The sequence below is a fragment of the Fundulus heteroclitus genome, chromosome 10 (genome assembly GCF_011125445.2).
Source record: "Fundulus heteroclitus isolate FHET01 chromosome 10, MU-UCD_Fhet_4.1, whole genome shotgun sequence".
In the NCBI taxonomy this organism is placed as follows: Eukaryota; Metazoa; Chordata; class Actinopteri; order Cyprinodontiformes; family Fundulidae; genus Fundulus; species Fundulus heteroclitus.
The window spans coordinates 20,967,693-20,984,226 of NC_046370.1; the positions used below are offsets into that span (position 1 = coordinate 20,967,693).

The 16,534-nt window shown below is 40.5% G+C and overlaps 1 protein-coding gene across 3 annotated transcripts in view; it reads right to left on the reverse strand.

The window, feature by feature from the left end:
• The window catches only part of gas7b (growth arrest-specific 7b), a 76,739-nt gene that overhangs the window by 32,497 nt on the left and 27,708 nt on the right, over positions 1–16,534 (reverse strand). For all 3 annotated transcript variants that reach the window (XM_036142319.1, XM_036142320.1, XM_036142321.1), the window contains exons 3-5: positions 7,845–7,922; positions 5,037–5,128; positions 2,768–2,821 (exon numbers count right to left, since the gene is read on the reverse strand). In XM_036142319.1, coding sequence (XP_035998212.1) covers positions 2,768–2,821; positions 5,037–5,128; positions 7,845–7,922 — 224 coding nt within the window. The remainder of the gene's footprint in view (positions 1–2,767; positions 2,822–5,036; positions 5,129–7,844; positions 7,923–16,534) is intronic.

Here is a 16,534-nt window from a genome sequence, read left to right on the forward strand (position 1 = left end):
TGCAGATGAGCACACCGATAAATATACACATGGAGCAGGTTTATACATATTCATAGCGGGTCTACATCCAGACCACAGAGACATACTTTGGCTGATTATTTTAAAAACAATGCTAAGGAACAGCCAGAAGTCCTGAAACATAGATCAACTGCTCTCATTAGCACCTTCTGAGATGCATTATGGTCTGTATGCTTCTCAGATATATTTAACATTTGAATTCATATACGTGGTATAAAGACAGTATAATATTAATTAGCACTGTATGATTAAACTGCTAAATAAGCATCCAGTTTGGAAAGTGTGTTTGGCTGTCATTTTCTACAGTCACGTGCGTAGCTGGGGAGAGGGCTTGATTATTAACTGAATAATTGGCAGAACATTTTCTAACAGCATGCTTGTATTAAATGCCTACCCCTATGCCTTATGCGTTCAGCGGCTGCATGCTAAAGCTACCAACTTCAGTCCCTTTGTGGCAACAGTCTTCTGCTGTATTTACAAAGTTACCACCAGTTTCTCACCAGATGCGTTGCTGAACCAGCTGCGTGTGCATTTACAGCTGCGCCGCTACTACCAGAGCAAACTATTCCCCCATAAATGTGCGCTTGCGAGTAGCACAAACACAATCAGTCACTGGGACATGTGGCCCCCCGATGGTGTTTTGTGGCCCATGTGAGGGAAAATACAACAAACTGCAAGAATTTCATCCTGTTGCTCTCACTGGACAGAGCTTTCCTTTGCACCTACCGCACATGCGAAAAACAAACGGAGAAATTCTAGACGTAGGTGCAGTCTGACTTCAGCCAAGGCTGCTAAGTGTGCGTTACAGCAGCTGCTGTGAACGGGCTAATTTGTTAACACAAGACATAGAATGAAAACGACGACATTCCACACAAAATGCACGTGCCATTCTGCCATCACTCTAAACAGAAGTCCCATAGAGTCGATTAAAATTAACATTAGCTTGATTTACTCTCTGAAATCACAAACCAATTCGTTAGAGTTAATCATTCTCATCGGCTCACACGTCCAGACAGAATTTGACAGCGCACATAAGACATTTCCAAAAGGCCAAAACAGTGTCAGCTGTTGAGAAGTATGTGTGAACTAGCAATGCTGCCAAGGTTCTCCAGATGACTGTAAGACTCGCAGTCAGAGCCGTTTCCACATACCACATGTTGACGTTTTAAAAGTCTTGCACAAAGTCAGAACATTGACAGCTCAAGTGTGATAAAAACCGATAGCACCAAAAAGCACCAAACGAAACAAAAAAAAAAAGGTGCTTCTGTTTCTGAAAAGAAAACACGCTGACATGAACCAAGACATTACAATGCAATGGTCGACATGAACGTTCAAAGTTATACTATTTTGTCAAAACTACTGGGTTTCATTTCCAGTGTTTCAATCATTTATATGGCCAGAGGTGCATAAAAACAAGCATTCAGGCATGCAGACTGCTCCTACAAGCATTTGTGAAAGAATGAGTCCTTCAGCAGAGCGAACCCCAGTGCAGAACCGTGATAGGCCACCTGCCACCTGTCCAGTAAGTCCCGTTGGGAAATTTCCTCACTACTAAATACTCTACAGTCAGTGTCTGATGATGTCATAACAAGGTGGAAGCGATTGGCAACGACAGCAACCCCGCCGCGATGTGCTTGGTCATGTAAAATCACAGAGTGGCATCAGAGGATGCTGAGGTTCATCGTGTGCAAACATCCACAACTTTGTTGCGGAGTCAAGTTTATCATTTCTATTTCTAAAAATGTCTGAAAACAACCCCCAAAAAAGTACTAACCATACCAGACCTGTATGTGGTGCTGCAACAGCACTACCAATCCATACCTAAATTAAAATGGAAGCGCATGAAGGTTTTTTTTGGGTCCATGGTGAGATTACTGGTAGGATAATGATATCGTTATGTGGAAAAAAGTTGTGTGTCTGTCATCTTCCCAAATCCAAGCATGACGCTTTAAGATTTTTTTCCACTCTGGACCTGCTTTCAAAAATCTTTGTTTCTGAGATCCTCAAATCTTATTTTAATTTGTTGCCAGACATTAAAACGATAAAAACACATGACTGGACTCATGTAGGCTAACTACAGCTTCTCAATAATCAGAGAATTGAAGTGGTGTGAAACCGCAGGAAATTACTACTTGTTTACATCCACTTATGAAACCATCCCCAAACCTTCTGCAAGTAACATGTATATGCTGACTAGGAGTCATGTGATTCCTTAAGAGCACGTGACCAACAACAGCAGTGATCTGCAGATCTTTAGATAAAAGGCATCAGTAACATTTGGTATTGGTGCTTCCAGTCCTTATGTCGGTCTATTTTGCCTTTGCTCGTGAACTGTGTTGTTCTTGTTAGTATGAAACTGAACTTCACATCGGATGTCTATGTTTTTAAATGATAAGAGAGAGGGGGAAATAACTGAAAATGCTTTAAAACCTCGTTTTTCAAATGCAAAAGCAAAAAAGGATGCAGTGATCTGATAACCGAGGGGGGAAAACTCTCTTCTAGCAGCTAAACACCAGTTTCAAAACCGTTTTCTTTGGAGAGAATGGACACGAAGGCGTAGAAAACAACACAGATGTGTGGTGTTAATCAATTTACAACTGCTCTTATAAATATGCACATTGTATTGAACCAACATGAGGAAACTAAAAAAGGCTGTACAGAATCCAAATGAAATCCATCTCAAGGATTGGATAAACTTAAGGATGAGCTTTTGCTCATTTAGGCGTTTCTTTTAGCCATTAAAACTCACCGTAACGGCGGCCTCCTTGTTCTGTTTCCTGGTGGGTGACGTCGATCCTGGGCTCTGCAGAGAGAAGTAGACCGATCCATCAAAACTTCCATCCTCTGCATCTGACATGACCGCTCAGCATGAACACTCTTTCAACCCAACAAACATGCATGCAATAAAAGTTGTTTTCCAAGCGGGGGGGCCGGACGAGTCCGACTGGTGCATTCTGTACTCGTGCTGCCAATTTTGTGTGTGCGTGATGGTTCTGCAGAGCAAAGCAAAGCATGATTTGCTCTCTCATTCTCTTTTGTGCATGAGTGTGCATATGTCTGTGTGTGTCGTTTCAATCTCTTCAGAGTGGATTGACATGAAGCAACCAGATGTCAGTTTAAATGCAACAGAGAAACTTGTAAATATGTCTAAATCCCACATGTAGGACCATCCATATTGTAGATGCGCATTTCAATACCTGGTCTGCAATACCTAAAAAAAAAAAAGGTGCGAGAATACGCACCCAAAAAAGTTGGATGCTCTGACATAACCCATTTATTCGTGGGTAAACAAAGTTTACCATGGGAACTGGGTGCAGTTGAACTAAACTGATCATAAAAGCAGTTGATGGAGTACTTTGAGGTTCTTCGCAACCCAACTGATGCACCTTCCAGGTTGGAAGAAGAGGTGAAGGTGCCTGAGGAGGATTGACCCATCACAAGGGCTGTGATCATTGACTTTATTAGAAAACCCCATGGGGACAAGATCCTGAGGATGAATAAATTCTTAAAGACTCCTGATGTTGCTGGTATAGACGTAGACGTCAATGAAAGAGACAAGCGGATGGGATGGTGGCGCTTCTCTTTCTGAAAAGGGGCGAGATCTAACTATGTGTTCCAACTATGAAAAGACGACGCCTCTCAGCCTCCCCTGGGATCTCTAGGCTTAGGTATTAGAGGGGAGAGACCCGCTAGAGTCCAATCTTTAGGTTCAAGGGAAACAACTGAGTATTCTTTGAGTTTCTGGAACACTGCAAGAGCATTTAAAGGTGCCTGATTTGTTGACTAGGACAGGACTTGGCACCATGTCTTTAGTAGTGTTCGGGGAGGGTTCTTCAAGAGTAGGGGTTTTCACGCCATTCGTACCTTGTTCATTTGAAATGAGAATGTGGTTGACATTGACAGGAGCAAGGCAGCCTAGTTCAATGTGAATGCAGGACTACCATCCTCATATTAATAAACAGAATTTTCAGTCAAGAACGCAGAGCAGAAGGTCTCCAAGCCTCCTGATCAAGATGGCTTTGGATCGCCTATTTTTGTGAAGGAAGTGATCCTGCTACATACTTTTTAGGGCTTTCCATGACTTTTCTAGGATAATCAATTAATTCTCCTCAAAAGAACAAAGATATTATAAATCAAAAAGGCAAACATTGCAAAACTGCTGTTGTTGTACCAGTTAGTAGATCTATGTTGCAACTAGCAGCTATGGGCAAAAGCTTCGCTTAATGACCGAAATCAGTGCCCTCTACAAGGTCGCTTGGCTATTCAGGGGGAGCTCAGAGTGACGCTACTTCTTTCAGGCAGTGACAGAATTCAGCGCCCTCCTGCTGCGTTCCTAAGGATGTGTCTCCTTTGGAAGGAGGCCTCAGGGCACACCCAGGACTCGTAGACGAGATTATTGTTTTTAGATCTCCTCTCTGTAACTGAAGGTATGACTTTTTTTTTGTGTTTGGGGACAGAGCCTGTGTAAGTGGTGGGTGGATGGTGTGTGATATCGCCATGACTACGGGACTAATTACGATCAAGGGAACAGATACTGTAGGAGGGTTTAATCAGCTTTGACTGCCATCAGCCTGTTTGTTTAATGAGAGGAAAGAGAGGTGGTTTAATCCCGACCAAAAACAAGAAAATAACCCCCCCCCCCCCCTCCATATGTATAGCATCTCCTTTTTGACAGCAAAATGAAGCATTAATAGCTGTTTGAACTTTGTTTCAAAATTTTTATCATTTTTTTTAAGGTTCTGCTTACACTTCACATACAACTGACATAGATGACGTAATAAAAACCTATTTATACTTAAGATTTGATGAGTGTGGATACCTTGTGTATATTTTCTCGAGCAAACTTACAACATACAAAACATTGCTGGACATTGGCATACATTCACTGGTGGGTTTTATTTGCGATCACGCAGATTTTAAGGACACATCGAAGAAGAAAGTCAAAATCCTTCTGATCTATCTTGGGGACTAGAAACGTCACACAACATGTCAAAATAGCAGAAGTGAGGAAGTTTTACCTGGGGCTCTGTACTGCTCTTCCTAACAGGGCTGTTGTGTGAATGGTCACCGTGATGATGCAAGGGGCTGCCACCTGAATGGAACCCATTCACTGCAGAAACAAATGAGACGGAAAGGCACAGATGAAGACACGTCAGCTTTTCCACACTGGGGATGAGAGGGTAGGTTTCACTTATTGAGGGATAATGCGTCACCCATCCGGAGTCGACCTTTACTCCTGTTGCTGGTGGTTTGGTATCATCCTCTAGATTGTGCTGTGTTCAAGTTGTCTCAAATGTCCGAACTTGGAGCAGGAAGTGTTCATATACTATTGCTCTCTATTTTACGAGCTCTAACACAAAAGGAGCAAGTTCACATGTACATACTTACAGCACTACGTGGGTCGCTGGTTTAATGGGATACAAAAAGCCAGAGGAACTTAGTATATTGTTTATATAGAGACATCATATGCCCATTCCTATTTCCTTTTTTGTATTTTTTGGTATTCTTTCTGATCCATTGTATATATGAAGATTCACTGTATATAATTGAATGCACCTTCCCTACTCTGCACCTTCTTGTATGAGCCGATGTGACGAGTGAATTTCTCCATTGTGAGATCAATAAAGACTATCTTATCTTATCTTATCTTATCTTATCTTATACTTTCAACATTCACCACATCCCATACGTGCAAAGTCATATTGAATGCTCAACTAGGGGTGGCTAGGTAAGCACTGACTTTTTTGTCTTCAGGGGACCATTTAATGTAATGTTCTGATGCTGAATTAAGCTGAAACCACAGGAACATGCTATCATACACCATTATGGACAAGCAAAACATGTTGAAGACAGCAGTCCAGCCGCTTAACTAGCTAACGTAGTCTGTTAGCTAACATAAAAACGAAAACGAAAAACAAAAAAAAAAAATTTTTTCAATTTTTTTTGTAAATTTCCAAAAGAGCTGTATGTCTCAACACCTAAGTGTTAAAAGAGTGTTCTAATTATGCAATGTTCATGTATTAAGGTTAAGAAACAAAACAGCTGAAGCATTTAGAAAGCTGAAATTCTAAAACAGTTTATGTCCGTGTTAAAGTCTATTAGATATTGCATCTAGTTAATTTGAATACTCTTGAAATTTGTAATTATTTTAAAACAAACATTAACATATTGAGTAGGTGTGACTAATTTTCTAGACAACCATACATGAAAAATTAATGCTTCAGGGCAACAAATGTACCGTCATGACTACATGGTGATTGGCTACCTTGCAAAAGTGTTTATAGCTATCGATCTATTTAGCATGCAAAGAGTCTTGCTATAGATTCTCATAGGATCTAGGTCCGGGCTTTGATTGGTCCATTCTACCACATGGATATACTTTGACCTAAACCATTTTATTGTTGCAATGGCTGGATCCTTAGGGTGGTTGTCCCGCTAGAAGGTGAACCTCTGTTAATCTATAATTTTCTTGTCAATTTTCTTCATCATGATAAGAATTGTGGCTGATCATAATAAGGATAAACTGTGACTGATTATATAGATGCAGTTGGTAACACTGTTGCCCTGTAGCAAAAAGGTCCTGGGTTTGAATCTCATCCAGCAGTCTTTCTGCAAGGAGTTTGAATATTCTCCACATGCACACATCGGTTCTCTCCAGGTACTACGGACTCCTCCCACAATGCAAAAAAATTAGCTTAACTGGTTTTTCTGCATTGGCATAGGTATGAGTATGTGTGTGTGTGTGTCTGTGTGAATGGTTTTATTATCCTGTGCTGCTCTATGATAGACTGGAGACCTGTTCAGGAAGGTACCCGGCCTCTTGCCTAATGACTGCTGCAGATAGGTGCCCTGCAAGGAAAAAGCAGGTGGTGACAATGGATGGATGTGACTAATGGTGTCTGTAAAGCCCAAAAAAAGTGACTGTTTAGTTTGTTACACTTGCTGTTTAACCTTTTTTCTCAATCTGGTGCTTCCATGAGAACATGAATAAATATCAATAGGTTTGAACACAACTAGTCCGAGCTGTTTAGCAGTAATGCTGTACTTCTTCCACTAACTGCTGTGTTGAAGTAGCCTGTTTTTAATGGTTACGGCACTTTATAGAGCGATATTTATGCTTGCTTTGTTCTGACCAAATGCAGTGGCAAAAAGACTAGTGAATTTAAAAAAAACAGTTTACTGTAAATTATGGACTGAACTAAATATATGAAGCGAGGTCGGTTTCCCATGAGGCCAAATTCAGAAATCGACACATTGTCCGCTGAGCATTAGGTGGAGTGCATTTTCAGTGTTGTACAAACAGTCTGTATGCACACAATTAGTTTCAAAGGGGAAACCAAGGCAGAAAAGTGCCAGCTGCAGTACTTTGTGTGGTCTGTGACGCTTTAATACAGACATTTCATTGAGTAAATCTTCACTGACTCAGACATTTAGAAAGTGAGAGATTTTTTTTTTAAGTAGTAAAAAGTACATTTTCAAAACTTCACTTTTTAGACTGAGAGGCTCTAATTATCTGTTTTATGAGACGGACGATGAATGAATGAATAAAGCTTGTGTCAGTATGTGGAAACAACCAAGGAACCTTCCTGCTTCTTTCTGCTCGCTTGCTCTTTAGGAGCGGGGCCAAAGCGGAGACAGAGGACTCCTCAGTTCCTCAGTTGGTGGCTGCAGATAAAGTTAGTCACAGGAAGTGTCTGTGTGTGGTGAGCCTGAGCAGAGGCTTTGTGCCACCGAGGAATCTCAGGAGAATTTCCCAGCCCCAGGGCACTGACACTTGAGGAAGTTGAAGTAAAAGAAGCAGAGGAGAAGAGAGAGCAGTTAAGCACCTGCTGGCAGCGAGTTCTTGTGTCGGATGGAGCTCTTGGGGGTCCCCGGGACGCTGGACGGCCTCTCCCACGTGGTCTCTAAAGGGTTGTTGGGGAGAGAAAGGGCATAGGAAACTTTAGGAGACAGAAACAATGGAAACAGAAACTTTATGAAACAGAAACAATAAGAAGAAGTGATTCCATCCATAGATGCAAACTTGGCATTTCTTGTGGTCGGCAATAAAAAACAGATGTTATTCACACTTTGACACTTTACAGGACTGTCTCAGAAAATTAGAATATTGTGATAAAGTTCTTTATTTTCTGTAATGCAATTAAAAAACATGAAATGTCATACATTCTGGATTCATTACAAATCAACTGAAATATCGCAAGCTTTTTACTGTTTTAATACCGCTGATTATGGCGTACAGCTGAAGAAAACTCAAAAATCCTATCTCAAAATATTAGAATATTTCCTCAGACCAAGTAAAAAAAAATAAATTATAACAGCAAAACAAAATCAAACATTTGAAAATGTCCATTAATGCACTCAGGACTTGGTTGGGAATCCTTTTGCACAGATTACTGCATCAATGCGGCGTGGCATGGAGGCAATCAGCCTGTGGCATTGCTGAGGTGTTATGGATGCCCAGGATGCTTCAATAGCGGCCTTTAGCTCATTTGCATTGTTGGCTCTGGTGTCTTTCAGCTTCTTCTTCACAATACCCCACAAATTCTCTATGGGGTTCAGGTCAGGGGAATTGGCAGGCCAATCAAGGACAGTAATGCCATGGTCAGTACACCAGTTACTGTGAGAATCTTATGTCGTCTCTTAACCACTACCATACTTGTGATTTAGTTTACTGAACCAAGCTGAATGTTTTTTTAAGGCTCAGGAAACCCTGCAGTGTTTCCAGTTAATTAGACGATTTAAGTGATTAGTTGAATAGCCTACTAGTATTCTTTTTCACGATATTCTAATTTTCTGAGACAGTCCTGTACTTTCTTGTTTAGCTGGAGTAGTCAGTGAATGATCGGTTAAGCCCATGGCTTTAATTTCTAGAATGTCTGTTTTCTGACATAAAGACGTAAAAGAGAAACACTACAGAAGGAACACAGATCAGTGCCTTAAAAAAAAAAAAAAACATTTTCACATTTTGTTATGTTACAACTATTTTTGCGACAAATCAACACAGTAAGTGTATAGTTTTAAAGAAGGATAATTACACATGGTTTTCTGTTTCGACCAGCTCCACTGACCCCGCTAGAGAAGGGCCACCCCACATCATCATGCTGCCACCACTGATTGGTATGTTCATGTTGACACGCAGAGATTGTTCTGTTGCCACACGGAGTATGTTGAATGCACGCCAAAATGTTCAGTTTTAGTCCCATTTGACCAGAGCACCTATTTCTACACCTCTGCTGTGTCTCTGACATGCTTTCCTCCAGCAGGTCTCCCAAAGTCTACAGTGCAGCTCCTCCAGAGCTACCATGGGCCTGCTTCCCTGATTAACTATCTTAATAAGCTTAGGTCTACAGCTAAGTTTTGGTATGTCTGCGGCTGGACTGAACAGTGCTTTGGGAGATGTTTGACAGCTTGGGATTTTGCGTTGTGAACTAATGCTGCTTTAAGCTCGAACGCTGTAAATCAGATAAGGGTGAGGACTAAGGGGCTACTGGATGACCTTCGCTGAAACGGAAACTCTGAATAGGTCTACGTCAGGCTTAAACAAACCGTAATGAAACCCCTGCTGTTAGAGGAAACTGGGCTTCTCGTTTCTTTGGAACTATTTCATCTCTTATATCATCAATGAAAGGCCACGGAGTTGAGTTGTGGATACTGTAAATTACACTGCACAAAGGGAACTCAAAGTAGGTAAAATCCTCTTGAAATGAATGTATCTTTCATTGATTGAAGCTGGTAAATCAGAATATTTGCCAATTGAATTAGATTTTTGCACTTAAAATAAGAACAATTCATCTCCATCATCTTATTTCGAGTGCAGGATGTCTAATGATCTTATTTTGGGGGTAGAAATTCTAATTCCATTGGCAAATAGTCTTATTTATATGCCTAAATCAAGGAAAAATATACTAATTTTAAGAACATTTTACTTACTTTTAGTTCCCTTTTTGCAGTGTAAATGTGTGGATCGTGTCAAGGTTCCCGCTGTAAAAGATCCAAAAAAAAAAAAAAAACACCCATATAAGGAAGAGAACTCTTTTAATTACCTTTCTTTGACCATTCATGCTTTGAGAATGGCTAGAAAAGACATGTAAGGGGCCTTTATTGAATTAGAGCCTTTTGGGTACTCTATTGGATCTAGTTATCCCTCCCAAGAAGAGGAAGCAGCCGTGCCAAACCTATCAGCTCAAATGACACGGGGTGGAGGGTATAACCAGGAGCAGGCTGTGTGACTTCAAGCTGGATGAAAAACATCAGCCTTTCCTCACAGGCTGCACAAGTATCAGTTACTCCTCTCTTCTCATAAACCCAAATCAATGCTGAAAGAAATGCCAGATAATTGTGCTAAAGTGTATTGTTTCTTATTGGATAAAGGAAATTGCTTTATTATTCCAAAGTTTATTCAATTGATACAGACTATATTTTACTACAAAGCATGGAAAGCCAAGCTACCATGGCCTTTAACACATTTCTAATTATTACAATGCATTTAGGTTTATAATGCCTGTAACGTGTAAAACTGTATAGGAAAAAAATATATTTTTAAGACATCAAGGCAACCTTAAATTCAGACAAGCAGTTGGAAATGTTCAAACCGTCATATAAAAAAAAAATCTAATTTATTTTCTCAAAAAGTAAATGTCAAATGTTTTCTAGACTACCCTAATCCTTTCTCATTCTTCTAATATTTATATTGTGTGGCGTACATTCGATAATAATTAATGGCCTGCCCAGGGAGGCATTCACAAAGATGAACCGGTGCTGTTCCACCAAACTCTCCAGTGGGCTTTACATCCCAAGACTGTTTTGTTTTGTTTTTTTACCACATTTTTCCTTCCACTTAACTTTCTGCCATCATGCCCGGATACAACAGCTTCTTCAGCAACAATCTATTTTGCCTTATTGTTCTATAAAATGGACTGCTTGATTCTACAGTTCTTCTGTGAACATTTCTCTGATGATTTGAAACATTACCGTGTGATAAAAACAACAAATATCTGTTACATCAGGGTTTTTTTACACTGCACAAACATGTCGTATATAAGTTTCCTAAGATAATACATTTTGGGTTGTAATTTGATGTAAGCTATAACTATCACTACATGTAGTAAATCTAGGCCCGAGAAGAAACAATCTCTGCTCAGCGGTTTTACCTGCTTACTGTCCACACCACAAGCTATGGTCTTAGTAACTGGCCATATCCTTTATTTGGGATTCAAGAAGGGGGGGACATGACCCAGTTAGCGCTAACTGAACTATATTTTATTCATAACCCTATGACAGAGGTCTCTGATGCTACATCCTGTTGCTGGTATTTAATAAGTCACAAATATATCCAGAGTTGCAAAAGAGGCGTAGGTTTTTCGTTCCTGTCTTCTGTTCTCTGTGTCTTCTGTATTATTCCCATAGGTTAATATACGTTCTTCTCTCGTTTTCCTTTGTTTTAGGTCCTTTACGTCAACTTTTTGGGTAAAACTGGAACGTTTTGTCGTGTTTTTATTTGTGTACACCACAACGGCACGTTTGCTCTGAAAAGAGTATTGTTAGTATACAGGTTCGCACAAGCCCAGTATGACTGCAGTCTGTATTTGTTTAAAAGAAAAAAGGCTTTATCCTGACAAACTCTCCCAACTAACCATACTTGTTCAGTCTGCTGTCCTTAACTCTCATGTTTATTTACAAAAACAAATCTATTTTGTTAAAGGTTTTCATTGAAAGGTTCAACTCTCTTAAAGGGACCTAGTCACGTAGTTTTAACAATAAATAGAAAATACAAAAAAACATAAATGTATCTTCAAATAAAACAATATACATCAAGCGTTCATCCTGATAGTGTCTATTTTGAGCCAGAAAAAAAACTTTGCACAGGGCGTAATCAGCAGACATAAACATTGTTGATCACCATCTGCCGGAAGTACCATGGAACTATCAGAAAGCAAGATGGAGACAGGGCACATTCATTTAATTGGAAAACCTTTGTATGCAAGCAGAGTGAGCTACTGGCACAGAAATTCGTAAAGACATAGTATGTGGCTAGGCCCCTTTAAATCTTACTAAAGTCTTTAAAGATGCATAGCCATGTTATTTGACTTATTTATTTATACGTCAGTAGCTCACTCTGGTTGCATACAAAGTTTTTGTGAAAGATTATCACGTCCTGCTGGCGTAATAGTTGTTGTTTTGGTGTTGTATGCTTTTTTTTTTTTGCTCATTTTATTAGTAAACAAAGCCTGTCATTTTTATTTACAATTTTAATGGAAGTACGTACAGCGCATGCGCAGCAGGGGTTAAAACCAGGAAGGGGCTAACGGCTATTAGCATCTCCCAGCGAAACAATGAAGAAAATATGATTCCAAGAGCGGAAAGCCTGGAATGTCCCTGGGAATACAGTATGAACGTTGGTGTTCACTGAAGTGGACACTAAACTTGCTGAGGCTCAGATGTGACCGCAGAGTTGATTGATGGGAGTAAATGTTCTGAAATGAGGCTCTTAAAGTTGCTGTAGATCGTTGGTCTTTGATCACGCCGAGCAAGGCTCTCTTCTTATTTCAAGGGATCGCAGAGGGTCATTCTCGGTCTGGGATTGTTTACAATTGATTTATAGATTAAGCCACTGCCATTATGATAGTTCTGCGGTACTGCCAGTAGATGTCGCCATGTCTCTTTATGTTTGCTTGATGGCACCTGAGAGGGGATTATTTTTTGGATCAAAATGCACTACCAAAACACTATTAAGATGGAGGCTTGGTGTATATAACCTAATTTTATCATGATCAAATGGTTTTTGGTCTTTTTAATAAGCATATTACGTAAATATATACATTTAAGTCAGAATTGTTCACTTCTGAACTTTGCCTGGGAAATTGCAACGCCTTGATTTTTTTTTACATTGTAAACTGAATGCCTGCTGTGAGACTCTGCAATGATTTCCTAGATGCTTTGTATCATCTTGTTACTGAAACGTGCTTTATCAATAAACTTGCCTTGCCTTGATAGATAAACTTGCCTCATAAGTGTTTGCACTGTGCATTATGGCCAAATGTGGCCATTTTGGTTGTATCTAACAAACCATTTTGATATGTCTTTTTCTAATTTCTTGTCAAGACTGAAAAATGGCATCTAGTTGTGAATAATCTTTCTCATTCTAAGATGACAAGTTTTAACTTGGTTGAAAAATCTGTAGGTTTGGGGCACACTACTCTGCAACAGTTTTGTTCTAAGGTTTCTCCGGCCCTACTCCAGAGCAAGGTCAAAACCAAGTGGACTCCAACAGAGTTTTGACACAAACGCACTGCTACTCAGAGTTTGGCCAAGGGAGTGGAGAAATTATAAGTTTTTTTATCCAAGGAAGTTCAGAAAAACTGAACAGTGATGACATTAATATTAAGGACCACCATTAACGGAGTGGGTCAAACCGAAATATACTTTTACTATTTACAAACCATGAATCATGCCTGAAGGAAAAAAAAGAAAAGAAAAAGGACTTCAGCTTTCTATATGAAGAGGCCGTGTATTAGATCTCCGCATTTGCCGATGCTTTCTCTCATTTTACCCTCAATGAAAACCGTTAAGTTCTGTCTCTGATGTGTGTCTTGTTGAAAAATGTGTTGACTGATCCATCCACCGTGCGTGGTAGAAGGCAGAGCTACTGTCTGCCTGTTCCAGGCATTTCTAGGCAGGTTGAAATTCAAAATGCGGAGAATAAAACCGAGCAGGAAGGAGCTGAGCTGGGTGGACCAAATCGAGTGTGGTCAGAGGACATAAGGCCTTTGCTGACATCTTTCCTCCTTGGTGTTGTGGAAAAACAAACCTGTTAGCTTCAGACCAACAAACTGCCAAAGTTCCTGTTTTTATCACTTATGTAGGTCAGTTAATCAAATATATATGTTTAAAATGATCTAGTTGGTTAATAACAGTTCTAGGAAGGATAGACTTAATCTTTCCAGTGACTGTACTGGCAGTCATGAAAACATTTCTATGCTTTTGAATATAGTTGAAATTGGATGGTACTGTAAATCTCTGGTAAAGGCTCCTCCCCAATCAGACGGGGAGGAGCGCGGGCTCTTACGAGGACACCCGTACCAACCGCAAGGCAGGAAGGAAAAAGTCAAAGAACAAAAACTGACAAGGACACACAACCCTTACCCACGCACGCTGTTCTGTTACCATGGCAGTGTCATAACACAACACACACGCACACAGAAGACACTTATAAAACTGAACTTTAGAGTAACAATGGAGAGGAATGGTAAAAATAAAAGGCAACAAAGTTTCTATAAATATCAATTGTTTTAAATAAAAGGTCATCAGATGGGTTCTTTAGAAGCAAGTGCTGGACAGCTTTGCTAAAATAGGCACTCTAAACATAGTGTCTACATTAAAACAATGCCTTCATAGGGCTCTTAGCTCCCCGTCATGCGATGGTAACAGAAGGAGAAAAGAAAAATGCTTTGTTCCGTCTATCTGACAGCCCCTCAGAACCACCTCAACATATATCCCTAAAATACAGGGAGGGGAGCAGGAAGAGGAGGGAGTACCCCACTCTCGTGCCTGGGTGGAGCCCTGAGCCAATTTTAAACCTCCTCTCATCCTGCAAGGCCGCAACCCTGACCACTGTGGCCACGATAAGGGACATGCATGATGCCAACATCCCTGATGAGGAACCGGTTACAGACTTAAAAGGATCCTGGGCCACAAGCACAGCTAAAGAGGACAGGTGCAATGGGACAAGCTACACTGTACTGCTCATCCTCTAGAGTTTGTGTTTAATTAAAGGGAAACAGACTGATTGGAAGAGTGTTGACTTGAAAACAAACAACTTGCGAACAATAAGTATCAGATTGTAGTACTTTTACAAGTGAGTTGGACGTAGTATTCTGCAAAAAGTACGTGTACTACTTTTTAACCTTGTCACAAGCTGTTTTGATCATGTTCAAAAATTACAGTAAAACTCTTCTTTTTGATTTTTACTGATGAAATGAAGGATGAGGCCTTCCTTCACAGAACAGCTTTAAAAGGAATGTCCATTATGTGTTGGATAATGAAATAGAGCTGATCCAAGTTACCTATATGCGGTTTAGAGATTTGATTTTGTATTTTCCCCAAAGCGGATGTCTTGACTCATGACTTTAACATCAATTTGCTGCGTAATTCCAACCAAGACAGACCAGGGGTCTACCTTGGTCGGAACTATGCAGACACAGTTGCGTAGAACTGCAAGAAACTCTGCCCGGGCCCATTGACTTGGACCAGATGTAATTGTTACGACTTCATACGATTTGATTCTCCGTGGGATCGAGTCCTAATTCAGATCTGGTGTGTCTCGGCCTTAAGAAACAAACAGCATTGTCAAGAACAAGGAACATAGCGCTCAGGTTTGGATAGAAACTTGTGGAGAGCTTTACTGGTTTTACTCTCTACAAATCTGGCCTTTGTTGACGAGTGGCAGGCAGGAAGCCACCGTTCAAAGAAAGCCATCACAAGTTCCACTTCACATTTCCCACAAACCATCTAAGCACAGAAAACAATTGGAAGAAGTTGATCTGGTCAGATGAGCTTTACACCAAACATAATGGGTATGGGGATGCTTTTAATCTAACCAGGCCAGGCAGACTGATAATGTGTAGCACATTATCAGTCTGTGACTGCTCCGTTTGGGGAAAGGAGGGACATTCAGCAGAACTCTCTGAGCTGATTGGGCGAAGCGACACCCACTGCCCGCCTACCAAAGGTTGGTTTTAGCCAATTACGGTATTAAAACCTAAACAGAAGGTGTCATGAGAAACCACAAGAAGGTAAGCTGGTCAAGGCGCTTCTTTCTGTCCTTCTTTCAAAGATAAAGTCGTGGATTCTGACAAAACAGCAGCTATGCGTCCGTCCTCCTGCGCTGCCATGTTGATGTTGGTTCGTATGTGGGGTCAGCAGCTTTTGCTTTCGTGGTACAGGTATGTCCCGCCTTAAACCTCAATGCTGCAACGTGATTGGCCCGAACGGTTTTTGGTTCGGACACAAACGCTAGAAGCCGGAGCTGTACAAGATGGATTCTCGTGTGTTTGTGAACACACAAATACTGTGAGATTTAAACTTGCAGGCAAGGTTACTTTTCATCAGCCAGGACAGGAAAATAGATAACAGTAGATGGGAAGACAGACGGAGGTTTGGGTAATGCTAGAGAAAAGTTTGTAGAGGTTGCAAGATTTGAGGGCTGAATACAAATGGATGTCCCACTTTACAGAATTTCATCAGAAAAAAATGCTGAAAACCAAAATATTGCTTTTCCTTCTCCTTCACAGTCATGCGGTAGTTTGCATCAGTCAATCACATAAAATCCCTATACAACACACTGAAGTTTGTGAGTGTGTTATGTGAAAATAAGTAAAAGGTGAGTGAACACTTTTACAATCCACCGTAGGGCCATCGTGCCACAACGTCTTTTCAGGACATGGCCCCGTATCAGCCCCGGAGACCAGTAACACTGCATTCCCTCCTCTTTCTATCCTTCATTACAGCTCCAAGAACA